General features: G+C 48.2%; 1 protein-coding gene across 1 annotated transcript; it reads left to right on the forward strand.

Moving 5' to 3' along the window:
• The first annotated feature begins 6,302 nt into the window (after positions 1-6,302).
• METTL2A (methyltransferase 2A, tRNA N3-cytidine) lies at positions 6,303-18,981 on the forward strand. The gene is made up of 9 exons (XM_084275326.1): positions 6,303-6,493; positions 8,285-8,376; positions 11,624-11,985; positions 13,269-13,318; positions 13,629-13,689; positions 14,918-15,057; positions 15,804-15,910; positions 16,109-16,174; positions 17,525-18,981. Exons 1-9 carry the CDS (start codon positions 6,405-6,407, stop codon positions 17,674-17,676), a joined length of 1,119 nt encoding a protein of 372 aa, XP_084131452.1. The 5' UTR covers positions 6,303-6,404; the 3' UTR covers positions 17,677-18,981.
• The last annotated feature ends 2,094 nt before the right edge of the window (positions 18,982-21,075 follow it).

Consider the following 21,075-nt stretch of genomic DNA (forward strand, 5'->3'; position numbering starts at 1 on the left):
CCATCAGGAATGTCGCATCCAGCAGGACTTCCAAGTAAGTGAGGGGGTTTTCTCCTTTGGGGGGGACCCCACGTTTGCCCGTGTTTCGGTGCTCTTCCTGTTCCCTGCTCACACCCAAGGCAGAAAAGCTGCGGGATGAGAAGGGGAGGGCGATGCACAATGATGCCAACGTTGCAGGGGGACTTTGTCATGGTGCATGGTCCTGACGGCCGAGACGTATCCAGCCAGGCAGGTGATGTGCAGGAGGGACGTGCCAAAGGCAGACAAAGCCACACAGGTGAGGGGGCAGCACTGGCCTCTGCAGACACTCACACGCGTCCCACCACACACTTGCACTGCCCTCATTCCCCAGGGATGCAGCTGGATTGTGCCAGGGGCTGCATATCCCTATATTCTCCTGGGAAACGCAGGCAAGGATTTGGCCTGGGGATGGGTTTGGCTGCTGCTGAGCACACTGGTGTGTCTGGGGCTGGGCCAGACTCCTGCACAGGAGCTGAGCAACCTTACAGGGACAGAGGACTGGAGCCTCCCAGGACATTCCCATTCCCCTCCCTGGGCTCAGCCTGTGCTTGGACAGTCTTTGATGGCTTGGGTGGTGCTGGCCGCAGACCCCCTCTTCCTGCAAGCGTTTGTGGAAGGAATGGCAGCCAGAGGACAAGAAGAAGAAAAGCAGCAACAGACAAGATCAGCTGTGGTGGCAAGCCTCTAGGGCCACCAGTGCCACGGAGAGCTGTCCCCAAGCATTGCAGCACAGAGCCCCCAGCCCTGCCAAGGAGGCTGTCACACCCCAGGACAGGTAACGCAGCCATCTTTGCCCTGAGCCAGTCCCACCCCTGGGTCTCCCTCCATGGTGATGTGGGTCCCCAGGGTAGAGGGATGGGTGCTGGGCAGGGTCGTCTCACATGTGTCTGTCTGCTCCCTTGGTAGGAAAAGCATGTCCAGCCAGTGCATGAATCAGTATGAGGAGGGAGAAGACCAGGATGAAGCTGAGCTAGAAGGTAACCCTACTCCTCCCCATCCAGCTCAACCATGTTGGCTCCATCATGCTGCTCTGAAATGGGTTGTCACACCTTGATGACTCCAGCATGCTGGAGTAACCAGAGTGATGTCACCTGTGTGATTCAGGCAGAAGCAGCTCGATTTCCCATTGAGCTGTGGGATGAGACAAGACCCCTGTTTAGCTAAGTTCACTGCCCCTTGACGGCAGGGGCCGTGGCTGCCTGCAGGATCAGGCCCATGGCAATGAGGATGAGCTGCTTGAAGTCTGGAGTGGCCTTTTGCCCCAGAATCAGGGCTGTGGGTATCACTCTCAATTCCCTAGGAGAAGACATTTACAAGCAGTAGTAACTCCAGCCCTGCTGACCCTGCAAATTTTGGATCTGCTGGTGCTGGGTACCACTAGATGGTGATGTCTGTATGTGCTCAGCCAAGCACTTTCCGCCTTCCTGTATTATGGTCTTCTGCTTTATGGTCATCTCCCAGTGCACCAGGGATGGATCCCCAGGGAAATTTCAGAAAGAGAGGACACCCTGCAACCCATCCCACAGACACAGCTCCTGCAGCAGCACTTTATTCCTGAAAGCATTGAAGTGCTCCTTCTTGGAGCCCATTAATAAAGCAAGTCCTTTTGTAAACTGATGTCTACTAATAAATCCAAGAATGAGCAAAGTGCTTCCTGACATAACTAGGAGATAATTTAAGGCACATTCTGCCCCATTCCAACCTGAAACTGTTTTTCAGGTCTCTGGAGTTAGTGAGTTAGTGTTGCAGGAGCACAGCATAGGGACAGGTGTCATGATGGAGTCCTTCCAGCTCTCCTCCTGGTGATGTCTCCAGCTATGAGTGCTGCCTGGAAAAGCCCATGAGACTCCCCACTTATTCGTCTTTCCACATGCAGAAAATGTTGCTCCTTCTGCTGCTTGTGCTCCCAAAAGCAGCGTGATACCAAAGCCTCTGACGAAGAAGAGGGTGATAAAACTCCGTCCCAGGAAGACAACCAGGTGAGCATGGAGGTGGAAGCTGGGTGTGTGGAACTGCTGCTGCCCCTGGCCTGTTACCTGGTCACACGCAGGGCTCCTGCCTCCCCACTCATCCCTGCAGTGCTGTGCCTGTTGGCATCATCAATCTAGAGAAGAAACACACATGTTCTCCCCCATGGGCTGTCCCCAGCCAGTTTCTGTGAGTGGTGGATTGGGCCAGCTTCTGACAAGGGCTGCGGGTCACAGAGCTTGGTCCATCCAGCATTGCAGTGTGGCCAAGGGAGGTTTCCAGGGCTGTTTCCTCCTGGCTGACGTTTCTGCTTCCCTGTGCACACCAGAGTGACCGCGGTTGCTCTCTGCCAGAACTGGCCTGAACTGGGGCAGACAGCAGAGATCCCACCATCGTTTCTGTGCAGCCTCCAGCAGTAAACATGAGCTGCTGCACAGTGTTTCCCTCCTGTCCCTGTGAGTGTGGACCTGTGAGCGTGGAGCTGGGTGGTGGGATCTTCTCTGGCACTCCTTCCAGCACTGCCTGGCCCAGAGGGCTGGGAGAAGGACTGGTGCCTGCACTGCTTGCTCCAGCTCCATCAGCAGGAGCTCTGTATGGGTTGGTCGCTTATCAGTGCAGCATGCATCTCAGTTGTCAGTCTGTTCATCTGTCTTCATGCCTCTGTGTGTGTGGCAGGAACTCCCGCATCCCTCGGCAGAGAATTGAGTGCAAAGCAGCAAACATGACAAGGAAACAAGGAAAAGGTAATGTCACCTTGTTACTGACTTGTCCCCTGGAAGGCATGTTGCCAGCATGGGCAGGAGTGGTTTGTCCTTTAGCTTGGTCCTGTGGCATTGCATGATCCTCCTGAGGCCACAACCGGGAGTACACAAAGGAAGGGACAATCTGCCCCAAGAATGTGGGGACCCAGTGCCTGACGTGCCGTTTTTGGCAGAGAGGTGACTAAAGCCCATGGGCACAGAGCTAGAACTAAACCAGCCACCTTATGTTGAATACAGGCTCACCCTTCCCCTGCTCACATTCCCCAACTCCCCTGCACCCTCAGTAGCTGTTAGAGGTGAATGTTTTGCTATGGGCAGTAAGGAACATCCCACCCCAATCCCAGTCCCAGATCCCAGCAGTTATAGCTCTCCGTTTCCACACAAACACAATACAGGTGGTGCCTCCCTGTAGCCTGTTTAAACCCCCATCCTCTCCCTGCCTGCAGCATTCTCCAGTGTTTCCAGCCTACTCCCAGGTGCTGATACCAAACTTCCCAGCCCGGAGGTGGCTGCTGAGAAGCTGGGGATTAACCGGACCAGTCAAGAGGCAGCCGAGGAGCTGGCGTGTGCAGGAGCTGAGAGTGAGTGCTGGACTTTGTGTTCTCCCCTGGGGGATGTTCCCAGCCAGTTTCTGTGTGTGTGAAGCAATCATCCTCCATGTGCCTTCCCAGGCAGCACTGTACCAACATGGGTCCCAAGCCGGAGGCTGTACTTGGGCTGCTGCATTTTAGGACTATCATGAGTACATCGCACTTTTCGGACCTCTTTATGCAGGGAACACAAGTTCCACAGCCCAGCTATGTGGGAAAGCTTTGAACAGTTTTGCTCCTACCCTTGGATTTTAGTAGCAAATCTTTTGGCAGTGCCACCTCTGAGTGGCATTTCAGAACCACAAAAACCTGCCTTGCTAATGGAGATGCCACTTGCCTGCAGAGGCCAGGACTATGGATTTCTCTGACCTTCTGGACATCATTACTGACCATGAGTGTTCTACCCAGACAACATGTAAGTAAGAGACATTCTACTCTGGCAAAAGCCTCACGTATCCAGAGGTATCTGAATTTACCTGGTTCTCAGCCTAATTGGTACTGAGCAAGAAATCAGCATCTGGGACCCAAAGAAATGAAGGCTGCTCTGCTCAAAGTGGCAATAGCTCAATGGGCTGTGACAGGCCAGCTCAGGGTTGGCTCTCCCTGCAGGTCAAGAGGCAGAGAAAAGAGGACATCACTGTGTCTTCCCATCTCAGGGACATGGGCAGGAAGTTGGTCCAGATATTCATGACTACAATCAGGAGGCCAAACTCTTCTCTAACATGATGGGTCACAGGAGAAGAAGACCTTACCTTCTTCAGCTAACAATAAGCTGCAGGGAATTGTTCTCCCTGCTAGATACCTAACCAGCACTCGGCAGAAAATAAGGACGGATTCCCCCAGATCTTCCTGGGGGCTGCTGGGATTTCTTTTCCCTTTAAGCTCTGTGAAGGTAAGACAAGGTTCAGTCATGGCTCTGACATTCTCCTCCTCTCCAGCCTCTGAGAAAAATGACTCCATCAGCTTCGATTCTGCCGACATCAAGGGAATCCTCCTCCTCAACATCTTACTGAAGCTGGCGGAGTTGGCAGCTCTACCCCGCAGAACTCTGTTTCGGATCATCAGGTGAGCTGCCTCAGCTCTGCAAGACACAGAAGGCAGGTCCCCATTTTATCAGGAGATTTGTGTCTCGTATAACAAAACATACAGAACACAGGGGCATCAAGACTACCTCTCCAGAAATAGTTCATATCTAGTTGGACATCCAAAAGCACTGCATAGCTCAGGCACCCACTCTACAAAGACGTGGCTGTAAATGTGTCTTATCACCCACCTTTGCGGTTTGAACACCCCCACGTACCCGGCCTTTCCAGACGTGCGGGTGCTGCTGTGTTTCACGGTACAACGACGCCCTCTTTTGTCTCCTAGTTACTACCAGCAGATGCTCAGGGACTACACTGGCCAAGAAGTCAGGGCGGATGGTGACTTCCTCAAGCGTGGCAGAAAGAAGCCTCACAAAATTCGGAAAGAGAGGATTTACCCGAATCCCACCTTTGTAAGCAGGGCCCGCGTCCCAGCCAGGAAAAAAAGGACAGTGGTATCTGATGTGGAGCACCTCCAAGGTAAGCCTGGCCCAGTGTCATCCTGCCCTGTCTGAAGTGGATGGCACTGGAGCTACGAGGGTGACAACTGGAGTGGGGCATTTGTCACAGCTGCTTCTGCTCCCTCCTGGCACGTGCCCTTCGGAGGATTGCTAGCTCTTGTACTGAGTTCAGCAAGGGTCAGGGTCAGCCTGGCATTAGCAAACCTTTCCCAAGAGACAGAGTTAGAGCAGACCTTGGGAGTCCATCTGGCCCAAAACCCTCCCAGGCCAAGATGCCAACTCAAACGGTTGTGGTGGGCTGTGCCCCAGTGGCTCCCAGAAGGGAAGGAACCACCCTCCAGCAGTGTCTCTGCAAGGTGGCCACCTTAAAAGCTTTGAGTGGGTCAGCTCTGGGTTACCTCAACACCTATGTGCACATCTACATCGTGGACTGCTGCAGATCAGGCACTGCACACACAGCCAAGGCATGGGTGCCTTTATGGATCTATGCTAGCTAATGCTGGGCATGCCAGATGGCAGCATCCTGCAGCAGGAGCGAGGAATTCGGGATTTACAGCCCTTCCCTGACAAGGGGGCCAGGAGGAAGGAGGCACTGGCTCCACAAGGTCAGTGACTCTGGTTTCCACCCCCTTTGCCTCGTTCAGACAGCCCTTATGCTCAGGTACCCATCTTCCCTCTGATTTCTGAAGAAAAAGTGACAACACGGGCAAAGCGAAAAAAAGGCTGGCAGAAGGTGTCAAGGCGGAGGAACAAGCTTGAGAGCCACACCTGGGTGCAGGAGGAGAGAGAGACAAGCAACACTTGTGTCTGTGAAGACACAACTCGTACTTCATTTCATCAGGCAGCTGCTCCCAAGTGTTATGCTCCCTGCAGAAAGCAGAGACGCTCCCCTGACATCAACAGCGAGTGCCTGAACACACAATGTCATCTGACAACAGGCTGTGTGGGCAAGACACAAGCACGAGGGAGTGTGAAACGTGGATGGAAGAGGTCACCCTTTGTTGTACGGGGACAGCAACTAGGGCAGGACTAAGCATGAGCCTTGTGTAACCTACACAGTGACTGTCTGGGGAGTGCTTTAACTCCAGACAGGTATTACAGACCATCAAGTGCAAGCCAAACTGAAACCAGGAGTGTAGTAATGGTTCAGTTGTTTATTCCTCTGCCAGCCCCACATCCTGACATGGCACTGAGGGGCTTTTTTTATCAGAGATGTACATGCGGGGCAAAGCACCGGTCTGCCCCTGCTCCAGCCTCCCTCCTCCAGCAGCCCCGGGGCCGAGCCGTACAGGCCCAGCCCGGCCCTCCGCCTGCGCCTCAGCCGTGGCGGAAGACCGGCAGGCGCCGGGCCGAGGAAGGCGTGCGGGCCGCTGGCGACCGCCGCTCAGAGCCCCGGCCCGGCCCGGCCCCCGCCGCCGGCACCGCGTGACCCCCGCCTGTCTCACGTGACCGCCCCGCGCGCCGACCCGAAAGAGGCCTGCGCGAGGCGGCGGTTCCGGTTCCGGTGGTGCGCGGCCCGTCATGGCGGCGCCCGGGGAGGCGCTGGAGCGGCGGCCCTTCGGCAGGCGCCTCCTCACGGACCCCGCCCGTCTCTTCCAGCACAACGCCTGGTGAGGGCGGCTGCCGCCTCCTTCACGCCGTCGGTGTCGGCTCACGGTCCTGGACAAGGCGCTTCGGGGGCCGTTGCCTTGCGGCGCCTCTCCGCGCCCGGCCGCGGGGCTTGGGTGGCGTGGCCGGGGTGGGCGGGTTCGTCCTCAGCGCCCCGGGGTGCCGGTGGGCTGGGGCGTGGCCGAGCGTAGCGGGGCTCCCGGGGCCCGGTGCGCGCCGAGCCGCCCCCGCCGTTTCGCGGAGGCCTGGCCTGGCCTGGCCTGGCTTCGGAAGCGCCCGCCGGCGCGCGGAGCGGCCGGGGGGGAGCTGCGGGTGTGGGGCTGGCGGCCGGAGGGGCTGTTAGGGCGTGGGGGTGCGGGAGACCCCTGAACCTAGGCCGGTGCTGGGGGTCCTGAACCATCCCCGGGGGACCCTGAGCCTTCCCCAACCCTTTCTGAAGCAGTTGGGATTCTTCAGGCTCCCTTGTCTTGCAGGAGAAGGTGTTGTTTTGCTTTGTGGCGATTGATTCAGTGCTGTAGTTAATAAAGTTAAGTTACCTGCTCTCAGAAATCTAGAGCCCAGCTCCATCTGTGTGTGTTAATGAACATGTACAAACTGAACACAGATCGTTTCACCCATCTGCTGCCGTGCGATGCGCTCGCAGTGTGACGTGGTGCTTGGGACAGGAGGTCTGTGGCTGGAGAAAGCTGATGGGTTTTGATACATCAAGCACCCAGATTTATAAGTTTGACAGGAACTGAAGGTATTTTAACTGGACGTTGTACCCTGTTAAGAATTGGGTTTGTTTAATTTGCAGCCATACAATTGTCTTGGTTGGAAGGGACCCTTTAGATCATCAAGTCCAACCATCACCCTAACCTGCCATCCACTACTAAACCATGTCCCTCAGCACCACAGCTAACCCTCTTTTAAATCCCTCTGGGGATGGTGAGTCCACCACTTTGTGCACTTATCAGCTTGTCATTTATTTTTGGGACTGTATTATACCAAGAGTCATTACCAAGGCATCTCCTCAGTAGTGTTTTCCTGCAGAAACTTGTAGTAATCTAGTTTTTCACAGACTTGACATGTAAGTCTCTGTTTTGTGAGTTAATACCAAAAGACTAATTCCTCCTGAGAGCAGAATAGTGCCTCCTGGTTAAGTGACTCACTTTGGCTACACAAATACACATACACTTTAAGTTCTGTTAGTAGCTCTTAATGCTTTAAAGCTTCTTGCATATTTTCTCATAATTTGATCTAATACAGAAATAATGCTTTACCTTCCAAATAACACTGCTGCCTTTGTTTTAACTTGAGAAGGAAAATGTCCTTTTCTGATACAGCTGAAGCAGAGGGCCCATGTTGATGACTTGCCTGAGTGGAAGCGTGTAAGCTGTACCTGTCCATTGCCTGTGTAGGAACAGCTGCTTTTCACCACCTGAGAATAGCAGCTCCTCTCCAAGGAGGCCTATTTGTGCTGAGTGCCCTTGTGCTTTGATAGTAAGGATTTATTTCCTCTAAGCTTGGGTAAGCATCAAACAGGGAAGAGAAATAGAGGGTGGATTTGGTGTCTCGTGGGACCCATTCCAGTTAGGTCTTTGTAATGCTATGGGTGCCATTCATTCAGAACCAGGAGCTGTGTGTGCCCATAGCTGAGGTACTGCTGCTGAGCTAGGATTCAGGATCATGGAAAAGCTCCACTGCTGGCACTTCAGAGAGAGCTGTCTAGGCCTTTCTCTTCTCTCACTGTCTTTGTCCTAATGTCTTCAGCTGAGGGGTTCATATTTTCTTCTTCTTTTTTTTAACAACAGGGATAATGTAGAGTGGTCAGAAGAGCAGGAGGCCAGTGCCAGGAGTAAAGTTCAAGAGAACAGCTCACAGCTATTGCCACAAGATAAACAAGGTACTTTTGGCTAGTCTTCTAGTGTTAAGTCTTCACTTGTGCATACAAGAGTGAAAGTCTGGTCAGAGCTTCATGTGCCTCGATTCCTCCTTCCCCTTTCCCAAATCATTCAAAGTACATTTCCTAGTGGTGGATAATGTAAAATGCAGGAGAGGGAACATTTTTGTTCTTAATTTACCTCGTTGTGACCTCTGCCTTCTCCAGAGACTCACCCTACTGGAACAGAAATGGCCTTGGTTGGGATGAGTCATCCTGGGTTGAGCTTTGTTCATACTGTGTGTATTTAAATACTTGGCGGTACTCCTTGTCAACAGACTTCTTTCAGTGTAGTGTTATTGCCTCTCCCTGCTTTTGCTCTCTAAAGCTTAACTTCTAACAGTTAATCTTTTGTTTGCTTGCATGCTATGGAGCGATCCCAGGTTCAAGCTCAGTTTTTCTCTTGAGAGGCTCCAATAAACTAACGTCCATCTCTGTCTCTCCTGAGCTAATGAACAGCATGATAATGATGATTAAATTAGCAGTGTAGAAAACTTACTTTAGCCTGATGGTAGAGTTTATCATCAGAGAGGCAGAAAAGGGATTCTAGTGCTTATCTGAATCAAGCTAAAGGTGCAGGGTTTTGCAGTCAAATACCACAGCTGAAACTGTTCTGAGTTGGTTAATAACATGTCTTCACACCTGTTTGATACCATCCAGCCTCTTAAATGATGGTGAAATGGCTTCCTGTTGTTTGGTGTGATAAGAGACTTGTTTGATGATGATCTTGTTATACCCCACCGAGCTGAAGGAGGGATCTGTTCCTTTTGTTCAAATGAGATGGAGTGTGTTGTCGTAAGGCAATGCTGAACACTACTGGGGCTGTGGGGACACTTCCCATATAGCTTCCAGTTGTGTTCACAATAGCAAATTTAATTACACCAAAGAGCAACCCTCATAATTTCTTGGATTCCCAAAAGTATCCAGCAGTTCCTATTATGATGCCCATTGTGTTGAGTTAATTTTCAAATCTGGTTAACATTAAAGGGTGCTGTCTGTCATGCTTTGAGAACCTATATACAGCTCTGAAACTGTGGAGCAATTGCTGTTAGCTCAGTTTGTCAGGTCTTCCTGATGCATTTCCCAGACTGAACAATGGAGGCCAGTCAAATGTTGATGGCTGCTATTCAGTGGGAAGCCTGGAGACAATGGGATGGCTGAAACAGGGAAGCCAGCCCAGCCAAATGTGCCTGAAGGATCTAATATTTTGAGAATCAGTAATGTCCAAGCAGAAGAACAAAGGCAGGCTCTTGGTCACTGGGGCTGTGAGAATTTGTTCTGAAGAGGGAAAGAAGTTCCGTGGGGTATGTCGAAGATCTGTCTGTCGACTGGGAACAGAGAAAGAAGTGGAAGAGTTTCTTGGTTTCCTTTTGAGGCTCAATAATTACCCGCTCCCCTGCCCTCGCCCCCCTGCAGTTCAGGGGGTCCCTAGTTCTCTTCCTGTGTTTTGTGAACAGTTACTTTTGTTTGCACTTCCTCTGCAAAGTGAAAGAGTGAGTGTGGGCTTGGCTTTGGGGTGTCCTTAGTAAGATGAGCAGAGTCAGGAGTCCTTATCAAGAAAGTCTCTGGAGGAATCTGAGGCATTAATGTCCCCATGAGCTAATACAACAAAAAGGATCATGAAGCAAGTATTTTGTGAACTTTTCTGGCATAAGTTCTGCAGGAAGTCAGACTGAAAAATTAATGTGGCCAGACTGAAAAATTAATGTGGGTTTTTTTGCTTTAAAGCTGTTTCCTGCCTGGTCTTTGTCAGCTGGCCCTTGATATTCTTTATTCGAGGGCTTTGGAAACACTAGACTGAGCTTTAAATAAAGCTTCCACACATGTGGGTTGGAGCACAGCAGCTGTTTGATAGCATCCAACAGAATTTCAGGATAATTTAACACGGGAAGAGTGCAGTGTGGTGTTCAGTGCTACACTGTGGCAAAGATTTGGGTCATCCAAAATGGCCAGTTTGGAATGTTGCTGCAGCACTTCAGTTAAGAGTCCTGTTACAGTCAGGCTGTTGTGGGACTGTCAAAGCCCAGCAGGGATCTGGACTTTTTGTTAGCTGAAAGAGCTTTTCCAGCCCCAGTAGCCTTGTGTATCCCTGCTAGTGCATTGAAGTGACAGTTGTGGAATGGCACCGCTTCCACTGATGTGAGCGGGCGCTGAGTTCTCCTGTGCAGATAGTAAACTGACTTGACTGTGCTTGCTTTGGGCTCTGGTGAGATCATGGCACAGACTTACTGCTCTAATCTAGTATCAGACATGAACATTTCTTTGAGTTTAAGAAGAGGGTTTCTTAAAAGGAGAAAATCCTTGTAGTTGTGGTAAAGAGATTATTTTTATATACAGCTCTTTGTGCTAAAAATATACGTATGACTGACTTCTGATTCTCTGTTAAAGCCATTTTTGTCTATGTTTGGCTGAGACTACATATTTTTCCAGCTGTTCTTGGTTCATTTTAATGTCTCCCTTCAGATATCTTCTGAACACTTGTTATACTTCTCAGACTAATAAATAAACTGCAGTCCAGATAATAATAATCATCTCTTATTTTAAGACGCCTGCTCTTTCTTTTAACCCTACTCTTAGTAGGTGTTGGAGAGAGGTTATCCATTCTCACTTAGAGGTCATCTTTAATTGTGGGAGAATCATTTGCTTTTGGTAATGCACGTGGTCCTGTACAGAGATGGCTGAGGAGTTGTCTGTTACTGGAATGCAGTCAGGTTCTCTGGCCGTGGATGTTAATGCTGCTAGGTGATTACAGGCTGTTTCTCCACCTGAAGAAAGGGGTAGAATGTTGGACAGGAGCTCTTCACCTCCAGGCAGCAGTCATACAACTTCTGAGGCATTCTAAGTGCTTTACACAGTGTCATGAAGCTCCAAATAAATTCTTCCAGTGAACTGAACAAGTTAGTAGTAGACATGGATGTAAAACCTGGATTTTTTCATTCCAGCATGCTCCAAAGAGGCCTGTTCTGTTGCTACCTCCCTCTAAATCCTACCAGGAGTCAGACAGTTTCCTCTTCTACCTCTTTTTCTTAAATTCTAAAGTGACTGTGAGGAGGCAGACTGAGTGCTCATGTGGGATGGCACATTTAAATAAAGGTGATTTTCAATCCAGATTGCTGGATAGATGTTCACAGTGATCCCCGACTGTCTGGACTGATTAAACTCAGAGACTTTCTGATTTGAGCCCTGGTGATGTTTCTGTTTGTGTTTACAGAGGAATATGAGGTGAATGCTAAGAGGTACTGGGATGACTTCTATAAAATCCATGAAAATGGCTTCTTCAAGGACAGGCACTGGCTGTTCACTGAATTTCCTGAGCTGACGCCTAACAGGAACCCAAGTCAAAATCTGGAGTCTGTGCATGAATTTAGTAACAAAGAGAAATCCGGCAATGAAGGACTGGGAAGCTGTGAAAATGGACATTGTTCATTGGAAAACAGGACAGATAATCAGTTAAACCTGATAAAAAGCACCCCTAAGATCTGCAGAGATGAGGTGGCTACACAGAAGTGTGGTGAGCTGGATCAAAGTGATGGAGATTACCCAGGAGCATCCGCATCCTACCGAATATTAGAGGTAATAGCTATAAACAGAGTTGCATCTCAAACAGTCCCTTAGTGTGAGTGGGAAATAAAAATATATGTCATTGGCAAACAGCAAGTGGATGGTAAGATTGCCTTAAATGAGTAAAATGCAAAAAACAGAAGGCAACTGAGAACTGAATTAAATCTATTGGGATTCTTTGGGTTCAGGCTGTGAATTGGCAGAGCACAAGAACTGTTAGAAGCTTCTGAGTTTTAAATATGTTCTATTGCTATCAGATGTGGAAACAAGCATTTAAAGGTTATCTTTTGAAGAAGCTGATTCTTTTACTTGTCTGTATAAAGCTTTCCCTTGTCCTTTATGCTTTTGCATGTTTGTTTGCCTTGGGAGGTGTGAAACAAAATAATAAAACCAAGAATGTAAAGATGCTGCTTGGTTTGTTCCTTATGGCCCATGTAATAATGGGGAATCTCAGCCTGGTACAGGGTCTTTTCAGGGGAAAGTAGAACTTTGAAATACTAGATTCCTGACAGCTGGGAATGACCTTTTGCTCTGCTACCTGTAGTTTGTTTACTGTTGATATCACTGTTGTTGTTGAATGCTTCATATTCTATGGAAGTTCTGCTCTTGCAATATGAATGTCCTTTTTTTTCCCTGTTTTTATTTAATCTGAGGCTTTGAGACTTCCTCAGGTTGTTGTGGCTTTCCTGTCTTGCCTCAGTGCTTTCAGTAGTATCTGTCACTGCCAGCCATCAGTGATGTTTTCTGCTCAGTCTATTTCAATTTTACTGATTACTTAAACATTCAGAGGCACGTTTCCCCAAACCTAGCTGTGCTAGCCATCTTCTCTTCAAATGGGAACAAGCAGAAGGAATTACAAGGCAGAATCATTGTAGGCCTAGTTGTAGCTTGAGGGAGAGCCATCTAGTGAAGGGAACTATGGAACAGCAGGAGGTAAATATAGTAAAATAAACTTCTGATTTTCTATGGAAGTGAGTGCAGCCAATCTGTGGCCTTTGCCAGTTCATATGGGATGCTTGGGATTCCAGTTTTCTGAAAAGTAACGATATGCAGCTTGTTTGTAAGCTTTCTGTGAGCCCTGGCTTAGTAACTTCCCACAAGTGTTTGTAAGGGAACCTTCTCCTCAGCACGGGACGTGTTCAGATCTCGCAGCGAGATCCGCAGAGGCTGCGCTCGGTTGTAACTTGCGAGTTGCTTTTTGTTTGTGGCTGCAGAGTGATGATTTGAATTTGGGCACGTGGGACCTGTTGAAAAAATGTATTTTCACTCTGTGTATGTCTCCATTGTGTGCACAGGTTGGCTGTGGTGCTGGAAATACGGTCTTCCCAATTTTACAAACCAACAAGTAAGTAGTTCTCCATAGGTTTCTACCTGCATGATACACCAGCCTCGTGTGGTTTTAGTTCTGACAGTCACAGAGAAGGGCCAGATGCAGGTGGTATGTTTGCCATCCGTGACTGCAGATGTGTGTGTTTCGAGCTTGGAAATCTTTGGTCTTAGAATGTGACTAAAGAAACATGTGAGTTTACATGTCTCATTCTGTGAGGATAGACTAAAGTCCAGGATTTCTGGCTCATAGTTCTGTACATTTGAGACTCTTAATTCCTATGGAGCATCTTTGTATAGTTGATGATAGTCTCTTTTATTTATTTCAGTGACCCAGGCCTTTTTGTTTATTGCTGTGATTTTTCTACAACTGCTGTGGATCTTGTCCAGGTAAATTCAGTGATGTTTTCTGCTCATTCTGTTTTAATTTTACTGATTCCTTAAACATTCAGAGGCATATTTCTCCAAGCCTAGTTATGTGAGCTATCTTCGCTTCTTCTTGGTGACTTCTGAAGGTAGGAAGAACACTGTGCCAATTGTCCGCTAACATGACAGTGTCACAGCTGCCATCAGCTGTCTTGCTGTGTTGGCAGCTTTTCTTTAACTAGCCCTAGTGCTGACCCTTGTACTGGTAAATACCAAAAATGAGCTATCAGAGATTGTAGAAGTGAGGGAAGTTGGAGTTCTCAAAATGTCACATTGGCAGCAGACAAGTCAGGGGAAAGAAAATTTGGCTGTGGTTGGCAGAACTAAATCCAGTACTCTTTAAGCAGAGTAACTGCTGAACCTTGAAAACATCCAGGCTATTTTTTAACAGGAACCGAAGCTGGTTTTGGTTTGTGTGTGCACTCCTGTCACTGCAGTTCTAGGAATATGGTCTGATTCCTCAGAGGGATACTGTTATGTGTGGAGCAGGAGGCTGGAAGTTAGTCAAAGGACAAATACTACTAACAAATTTCAGGTCAGAACAGGAGTGAGAATATATGAAGTACCAAATGTGATCAGTGACTTCATTGGATGAGATGCGATGGGGAGCGCAGCAGCAGAGGCAGCAAGCCATTTCATCCTCTTAAGGTGACACAAGCACTGTTTATAGAGGCTGCTGCGATCCCTACCAGCAGCTTTAGAAAATACATGCAACTTCCTTTAGAAGTGTATATGTGATTTTTAAGAGTGTAATTTTAGGCATCCAGGTTTGATTTTTGAGGAGTCAGCTTGTAGTTGAAGTGAGTATTGATTGCAGTGATGCAGAGAGGGGCCCTGATGCTCTCACTTTTGTAAAGATTTCAAGCTTAACTTCTCAGCATTATTAGTGGAAAATCTGAACTTAAAATTGCAGTAATCCCTCAGTTCAGTTTTGGGGATTTTTGGCAGTGCTGATTGTCTGAATGTAACAAGTCCAAGCTCTTTGTAAACCTCCCATGCGTATTGATTTGTCATCCCTGTTCCTTGTTCGACCAGGGAACTGCTCTGGCCCCACCTGCCTTAGGCCAGTGAGGCTGAAACAGACCTCTGACACACCACTTTACCATGTGAAAGTTAAAATGCTCCCATGCCCAGGTAACACTGAGATCAGGGTCTGCTGCTAATGCTCTAATTTCTCTCTCCTTAAATACAGAACCATGCAGAATATGATTCTTCTCGCTGCTTTGCATTTGTCCATGACTTGTGCAATGACCAAAGTCCTTTCCCAGTGCCAGATGAGAGTCTTGATGTTGTTATTCTTATCTTTGTCCTCTCAGCAATTCACCCAGAGCAGTAAGTTTTAATAATTCCTTCTGCTTGCAGGAGATAATGCATATAGAGCTGGAGTTCTTTAATAGTATGTTCTTGTTCTTTGCCTGGTCCAGTTTTCCATTAAGCCTCTGAAAATTAAATTTGCGGGTACATTCTGTTGTAAGAAATTCTGGCACAGGATGGGTCTTATTTTGAAGTGCTAAGTGGCTCTAGATTTCATCTTGCTGTGGTCACAGCTGCTCACCTGAACCGCAGCCACGCTGCGCGCTCAGCACCCCTTTGTGGAATGCATGCTGCTGGATTTTAGGCTCAAAGGCTGGATGAATTTCTCCCATGGGAGGTGGCAGGAAGGGAGGGGACAGGGTCAGGAAAGAGTTAAGAAAGTGTGACAGTGTGTTACAACCTACACTAGTCTCACTTTTTTGTTCCCTTTATTTTACTTAACAGCATTTTTCTTCAAATTTGCTTATTCCTTGTTTTCCAGAACCACTGGAGATCTTTCTGTAAGAGAGAGCAGTTAAGCTCTTCTGTGGTGGGCTAAATTATTGTTGCAAAAAGGCAGATTCAGGGAGTGTCAGAAAGAAAGTGGCCAAATAAAATCAACCCACCTAAGCCTGAGAGAGTGCAGAACAGTGCTAACTTTTGGTAGCTCTTGATAACAAGTTGAAACAGATGTTATATTTAATACCTTCTTTTTTGAAAGTAAGCTAAGGAAACAAGCAGGATAGTGCAGAATGTTGAATACCTCTGTTGTGTTCTTCCCTCAGGATGCAGTGTGTCGTGAACAGACTGAGTCACCTTCTGAAACCTGGAGGAATGATCCTGTTACGGGATTATGGCCGTTACGATCTGGCCCAGCTTCGCTTTAAGAAAGGTGTGTGTTTCCCCTTGAGGGGTCTTGCCAGATTACTAATAGATGATGCTTCTCTGGAGTAGTGTCCATCCTGTTTAGGAGGCAGGTCATTAATTTCCCTTAAGCACATCATGTACTGGGAGAAGTGCCTCTTGTTGGATGGCAGTTGTTGATTTTTAAATGATAACTGGTAACTGTTTAAATCCCTCTTGCCCTTAGGTCAGTGTCTGTCTGATAACTTCTATGTGAGAGGTGATGGCACCAGAGTCTACTTTTTCACACAAGGTAGGAGGCTTAAAAACAACCCTCTAAAAACCATCCCTCTAACCCTGCTCACATCTTCTTGTCCCTGTGCCCTCAAGCTTTGCTGCTAGCTCTTTCCAGCCTGTCTGTCTTTGGAGAAGTGTGAGATTTTGTAGCCCTGAATTGCACAGGTATCTGGGCTTGTCACTTGCTGATGCAAATATGGCGTGGTGAATAACTTAGTGGAAGATCCTTTTGGAGGGTGACTAGTGTGTTTGCTACACTGGGAGGGGTGGGATTGGAAGATCTCTTCTTGAATCTTGTTTCCTGCAGAGGATGGAGTGAGATGGACATCATTTGAAGGAACTTCTCTTAACTTTAGTGTTCTGTGAGGAAATGAGAAGGGTGTGGTTCAGTGCAGAGCTGAGGCAGGCTCTCCAGTCCTCCTGCTGCTTGGTGTTCAGCTGGGGTTGTCTTCTCCCTGCTTATCACTGATTGCACCTCCAGTCCCTTTCCATGCAGGCCCGTCTGCATGATCAGTTTTAGAGCAGTGGCACAACTACAACGAGCTATTCCCTTCCCCACTGCACAGGTCTTGTTTGTCACAACAAAATGAATGTGTAATGCGTGTTTGGCAAGCGCTTTGTGATGGCAAACAGCTGATAAAGCACAAGCTGGGACCTGTGAGCCCTTTTCTGCAGAAACTCCATGCAAACCCTATGCTTCCAGGCTGCACTTGAAGAAACTGCTGCTCAGCAGGACTTGGTCCGGCTTTGCCCAGGGCCAGCGTACTGGGGCACTATGGTGCCTCTGTGCTAGGTCAGGAGTACCTGCCAGGGTGAGTGCTGCAGGCTCAGGGCTCTTAGTGCTTGGATTGGGCCCCAGCAGGGTGTGGCTTTTGAAGGATTTTAATTTTTTTCCTCCCAGACTTAATGAATCCTGTTCCCCTCCAGCCTATGCAGCACAGATCTTATTGCTGCCATTTAAGAGCATAAGTCTGATCCCTTTGCTCCTGTAGACTCTGAAATTCCTCTGGAAAGAAGAGGGAGGGTGAAGGAATGATCTGTCCCGACTTGCCAGGAGATGCTCCCTTAATCAGTTACTGGAGGCGATACCCATGTGTGAAACTGCTGCTCTTCTCTCTTTGTCAAATCTCTAATTTTAGTTGTCCTCCATGTAATTCTTTCCTTCCTTGGTAGAAGGTAAACTCAAGGGGAGTGAGAGGAACTGTGATCTGAATCCCCCACTGGTGCAGCAGTTAAGTCCCGTCAGATCCTTACATTTCCCTGCTCGAATTAGGCCCATCTTTCGACAGAGTTTGGCCCTTGGTGTGAGCAGTTATGAATTAAATGAAAGCTGTGGCATCCTCAGTCTCCTCCTTTCTGCTTCCAGATGAATTAGATAATCTCTTCACAACAGCTGGGCTGGAGAAAATCCAGAATCTGGTTGATCGGCGACTGCAGGTGAACCGTGGGAAGCAGGTGACGATGTACCGCGTGTGGATCCAGTGCAAGTACCGCAAGCCGGCTGCCCCGCGGCTGTGAGGAATCGGGGCAGCGGTTTAGGTTGGAGCCTCTTCATGGCCACGTGCAGTGTCTCCTCCGGGTGAGATGTGGTTTTAGAGTTCAGCACACGCAAGACCCCAGTGCCTTTTACAGTGCTAGCATCACTTGAAGTGAGTTTTGCTAAGGATGAATGCTCTAAGAGGAGCCCAAGCAGCAATTCACGTGTCTTTTCTACCTGGTCTGAATTTTAAAAAAATTATTAATGGTTTTAACAGCCTAAGAAATGGTCAAGCTGTATTACAGCAGCTGAGCAAATTGAGTGGCCAGTCCCTCTTACTCTGCATTTCCACATGAAACAGAAGGAGAACTTCAACCTTACTTCTGCATTGTGTGCTCTTGTCTTGGGAACAAAAACCACACAAAGGGTAAATCTGCTGCTCTTTGCAACTGGTTACTATGCCTAATGGGGATCCCTGAGCCAGCTTATCTCATGCAGCTCTCTTCTAGTCCTTCAGGCTTGTGCAGAACCACCAGTAGAAGCAGAGCATGGCAGTTTCTCTGTAAGCTTCCCCAGGGATGCCTCATGGAGTGCAGACAACCTGTGGAGAAAGCAGATGCTGCTGTCTTGCCCTCACTGTCCACAAGGATGTTCATCTAGAGCATTAACACACTATAGCTTGTGCTATACATTTCTTTCACGTTCAGGCTTTCAAAAACTTGGGGCTGATGCTGATTTTGGGGCACCTCCAGAATGCAGAGCATCCCAAGCAGTTCACAAGACAAGAGTTTATGCAGAATTACCTGCAGTGAACAGGTGAGAAACTGTTCTTGCTGGCTGCAGCCCCCAGGTCGCAAACTGCACTGCCCTGTCGTGGTGGTGTGCTAAACCCAAGGAGACAGGACACCTGTCTTTAGATAAGAAATCTGAAAAATATCTACAGCTCCTGTTGAATTTCTTGGAAGAAGACAGCATTGTGGCTTTCTGAAGGTACTTCCCCACCTATGACAACAAACATATTTTATCTTGGCTGGTTTTCTTTTGTTATTTTTAGGGTGTGGTACAAGGGGTATTAGAATAAATGTTGTGGTAATGCTTTTCAGTGCTGGTTTGATTAATACAAATCAGGCTTTGACAGAAATTCACATGCTCCTGCATGCCTGCTCTGAAGGATTTGGGCTGCCATTCAGTAACTACAGGTTTTTTCCTCTTTTGTGGTCGTGAGTGTCACTAGTACCTGCATTTTTCCCAAGATGGGAAAGCCTTGCCTCATGTCTCCTACCTTGTTCTAGTACATTATTTTTGTACGGTTTTTTGTTTGTTACACAAGGTCTGTTGTGTGCACACTGCTGGCAGTTCATGCTATACAGAGCATGTCTGTTTTATCAGACACTTGTATTTGTAGGTTATAGTTGCCTAAGAATAACTGTCAACTCTAAAGAATGTGTAGGTGATGAAATAACTGCAGTCTTGAAATGGGAAAAAGGGTAAAAAGATGAGTAAATGCCATTGCTATCTTTGGAGAGTCTACAGGAGTCTTGGGAGGCAAACCAGGAGCACGCTGATTTGTCAGGTGTTGGAAGGGGCTGTAGTAATTCTCTGCTGGGCATGTAGCAGCATGACCAGTTCGTAACTTCCTCGCCATGGTGTCACCCTGCAGGGATTGGTGTGTCTGCTACCCAAAGGCTTCTGGCTTGGGACACCTCAGCCCTTCCTGTGGAAAGGTTACCCAGCAAACCCTTCACACCACAACGGCAGGCTGCAGCGCTGGGGTGGGAATGGAAACACACTGTTGACGTATTTTCAACATTATTTTAAAAACACAGAGGAAAAAAACTAAGTGGGAAGAGAATTCTTGTTCAGTTCGTTGTACTGTATTTTCTGAAGGGCCTAGAGACTGCCCAGTGTCTGCAAATGACACAGGAGGAGTTAAGGCTTGGAGTAGCTGGCTTTGGAAAGCAGAAAAATGAAGGAGAGATCATTTTGCTTTGCAGCCACTGTGTGGCCTTTTCTGCTTCTCTATTTCCTTTCCCTTTTTGTAAGGGCAATTTAAAAAGTTATGCCTTGCTACTGACTTTCCTTTGATGTATCTTCACTAGGGTTCAGAGAGCAAAACTGCACGAGGGGAGCACGTGTTCCTTGGCTCTCCAGTTCCTGCTGGTCAGCACGTGAGCTTGAAAAGCTGGTGGGAACCTCAGGGGAAGGCAGGGGAAACAGGTCTGTCTCCTCTGTCCCTCCCACTTGTCCCTAACATGTGGCACAAGCCTGACTCAACCCTGAAGCTGTGCAGCCGCTGCTGTGCTTTCATGGTAGGTGTACAGAGTCCGGTTCCCTGGTGAGTTGGTACCGTGGGCAAGGTCTGGGCAAAACACAGCTCAAGGCCTCTGGGAGCTGAGCAAGCTCACGTCTCCTTGTCTTATCCAAAGAGTCAGGCTTAGGAAAAGAAGTCCTGTGCCTGTTTGATGAGATGTGACTCATGTAACCAGCTCTGTTGCTTTCAGTGAAAGACCTCCCCTGTGTTACTGGTGCCGTAGGCAGCTCCCTGGGGTCTGTTCCCTCTTGGTCCTGTTCCCTCTTGGTCCCCAGAGGGAGACCTCCTCCTGGGACAGCTTTATCTCCCTGGAAGAAAAATTACTGACTGGGGTAAACAAGCAGCATAATTAGTGTGAATTAAAGTAATTTGAAAAATGCCTTATTAATCATCCACAAGCTTGTAAGCAGCACAGGAAAAAATGTTTTTAATTATAAACATGATTTATTTAAAGTTGATGGACTCCCCTTTAAATTTAAACTTCTGAATGGGAGAAAATGAAGGCTAGTAATTTATTTGTTTCTACTTTCAAGGCTGTGTCCCTGTTGCCTGCCTGGTTTTGACTTGGGCTTCATGCAAAAACTTGCAGCCCTGTAAGCTGTCAGCCATTGAAGTGGCTCTTTGCCTTTCTTAATGCTCTTCATTCTGCTGGGGTATTTAAGCAATCACTCAACGTGAACCATGCTGGGCAGACATGCTTTTGTTTCCAGTGCTGCTGGTGGTGTTCAGAAAGCAACAAGTTAATGGCCTTAAATTGAGCCAGGCCTCCTACAGGCAGATACTGTCTGAGCTTCCTTCATTAATCTGTGCCAGCTCCTGCTCTCTGAAGCTGCTGCTCTCCTGCCACTCCAGGCCTTGCCTCCCACACAGCTCTGCTCAGGTACCTTGGTCCTGACTTGCAGCAGCTTCTGCCATTCCCACCTTGGGTCTGCTGAGCAGGCTGGGTTGCACAACAGCTTTCTAACACATACAAAGGAAATCTCAGAATTCACTTTTCTACATCTAAAAGCCAGGTTAAATGCCTTTATTTTTCTCTCTGGGTTTTTTTTTTTCCCTTCCCCTCTTCATTCTCAGCAGCGTGGCATTAGCTTTAAATCCATTCTGACTGTATCTGCTCTGGTTTTGTTGC

The sequence above is a fragment of the Gallinula chloropus genome (genome assembly GCF_964237585.1).
Source record: "Gallinula chloropus genome assembly, chromosome: 26".
NCBI classification, from domain to species: domain Eukaryota; kingdom Metazoa; phylum Chordata; class Aves; order Gruiformes; family Rallidae; genus Gallinula; species Gallinula chloropus.

Bases quoted from the DNA above. Each gene is read 5' to 3' on its own strand.
- METTL2A (XM_084275326.1), top strand. From the start codon at position 6,405: ATGGCGGCGCCCGGGGAGGCGCTGGAGCGGCGGCCCTTCGGCAGGCGC. The intron at 13,690-14,917 runs GTAAATTCAGTG...CCTTAAATACAG, and splicing joins CTGCTGTGGATCTTGTCCAG to AACCATGCAGAATATGATTC. The intron at 15,911-16,108 runs GTGTGTGTTTCC...TCTTGCCCTTAG, and splicing joins CCAGCTTCGCTTTAAGAAAG to GTCAGTGTCTGTCTGATAAC.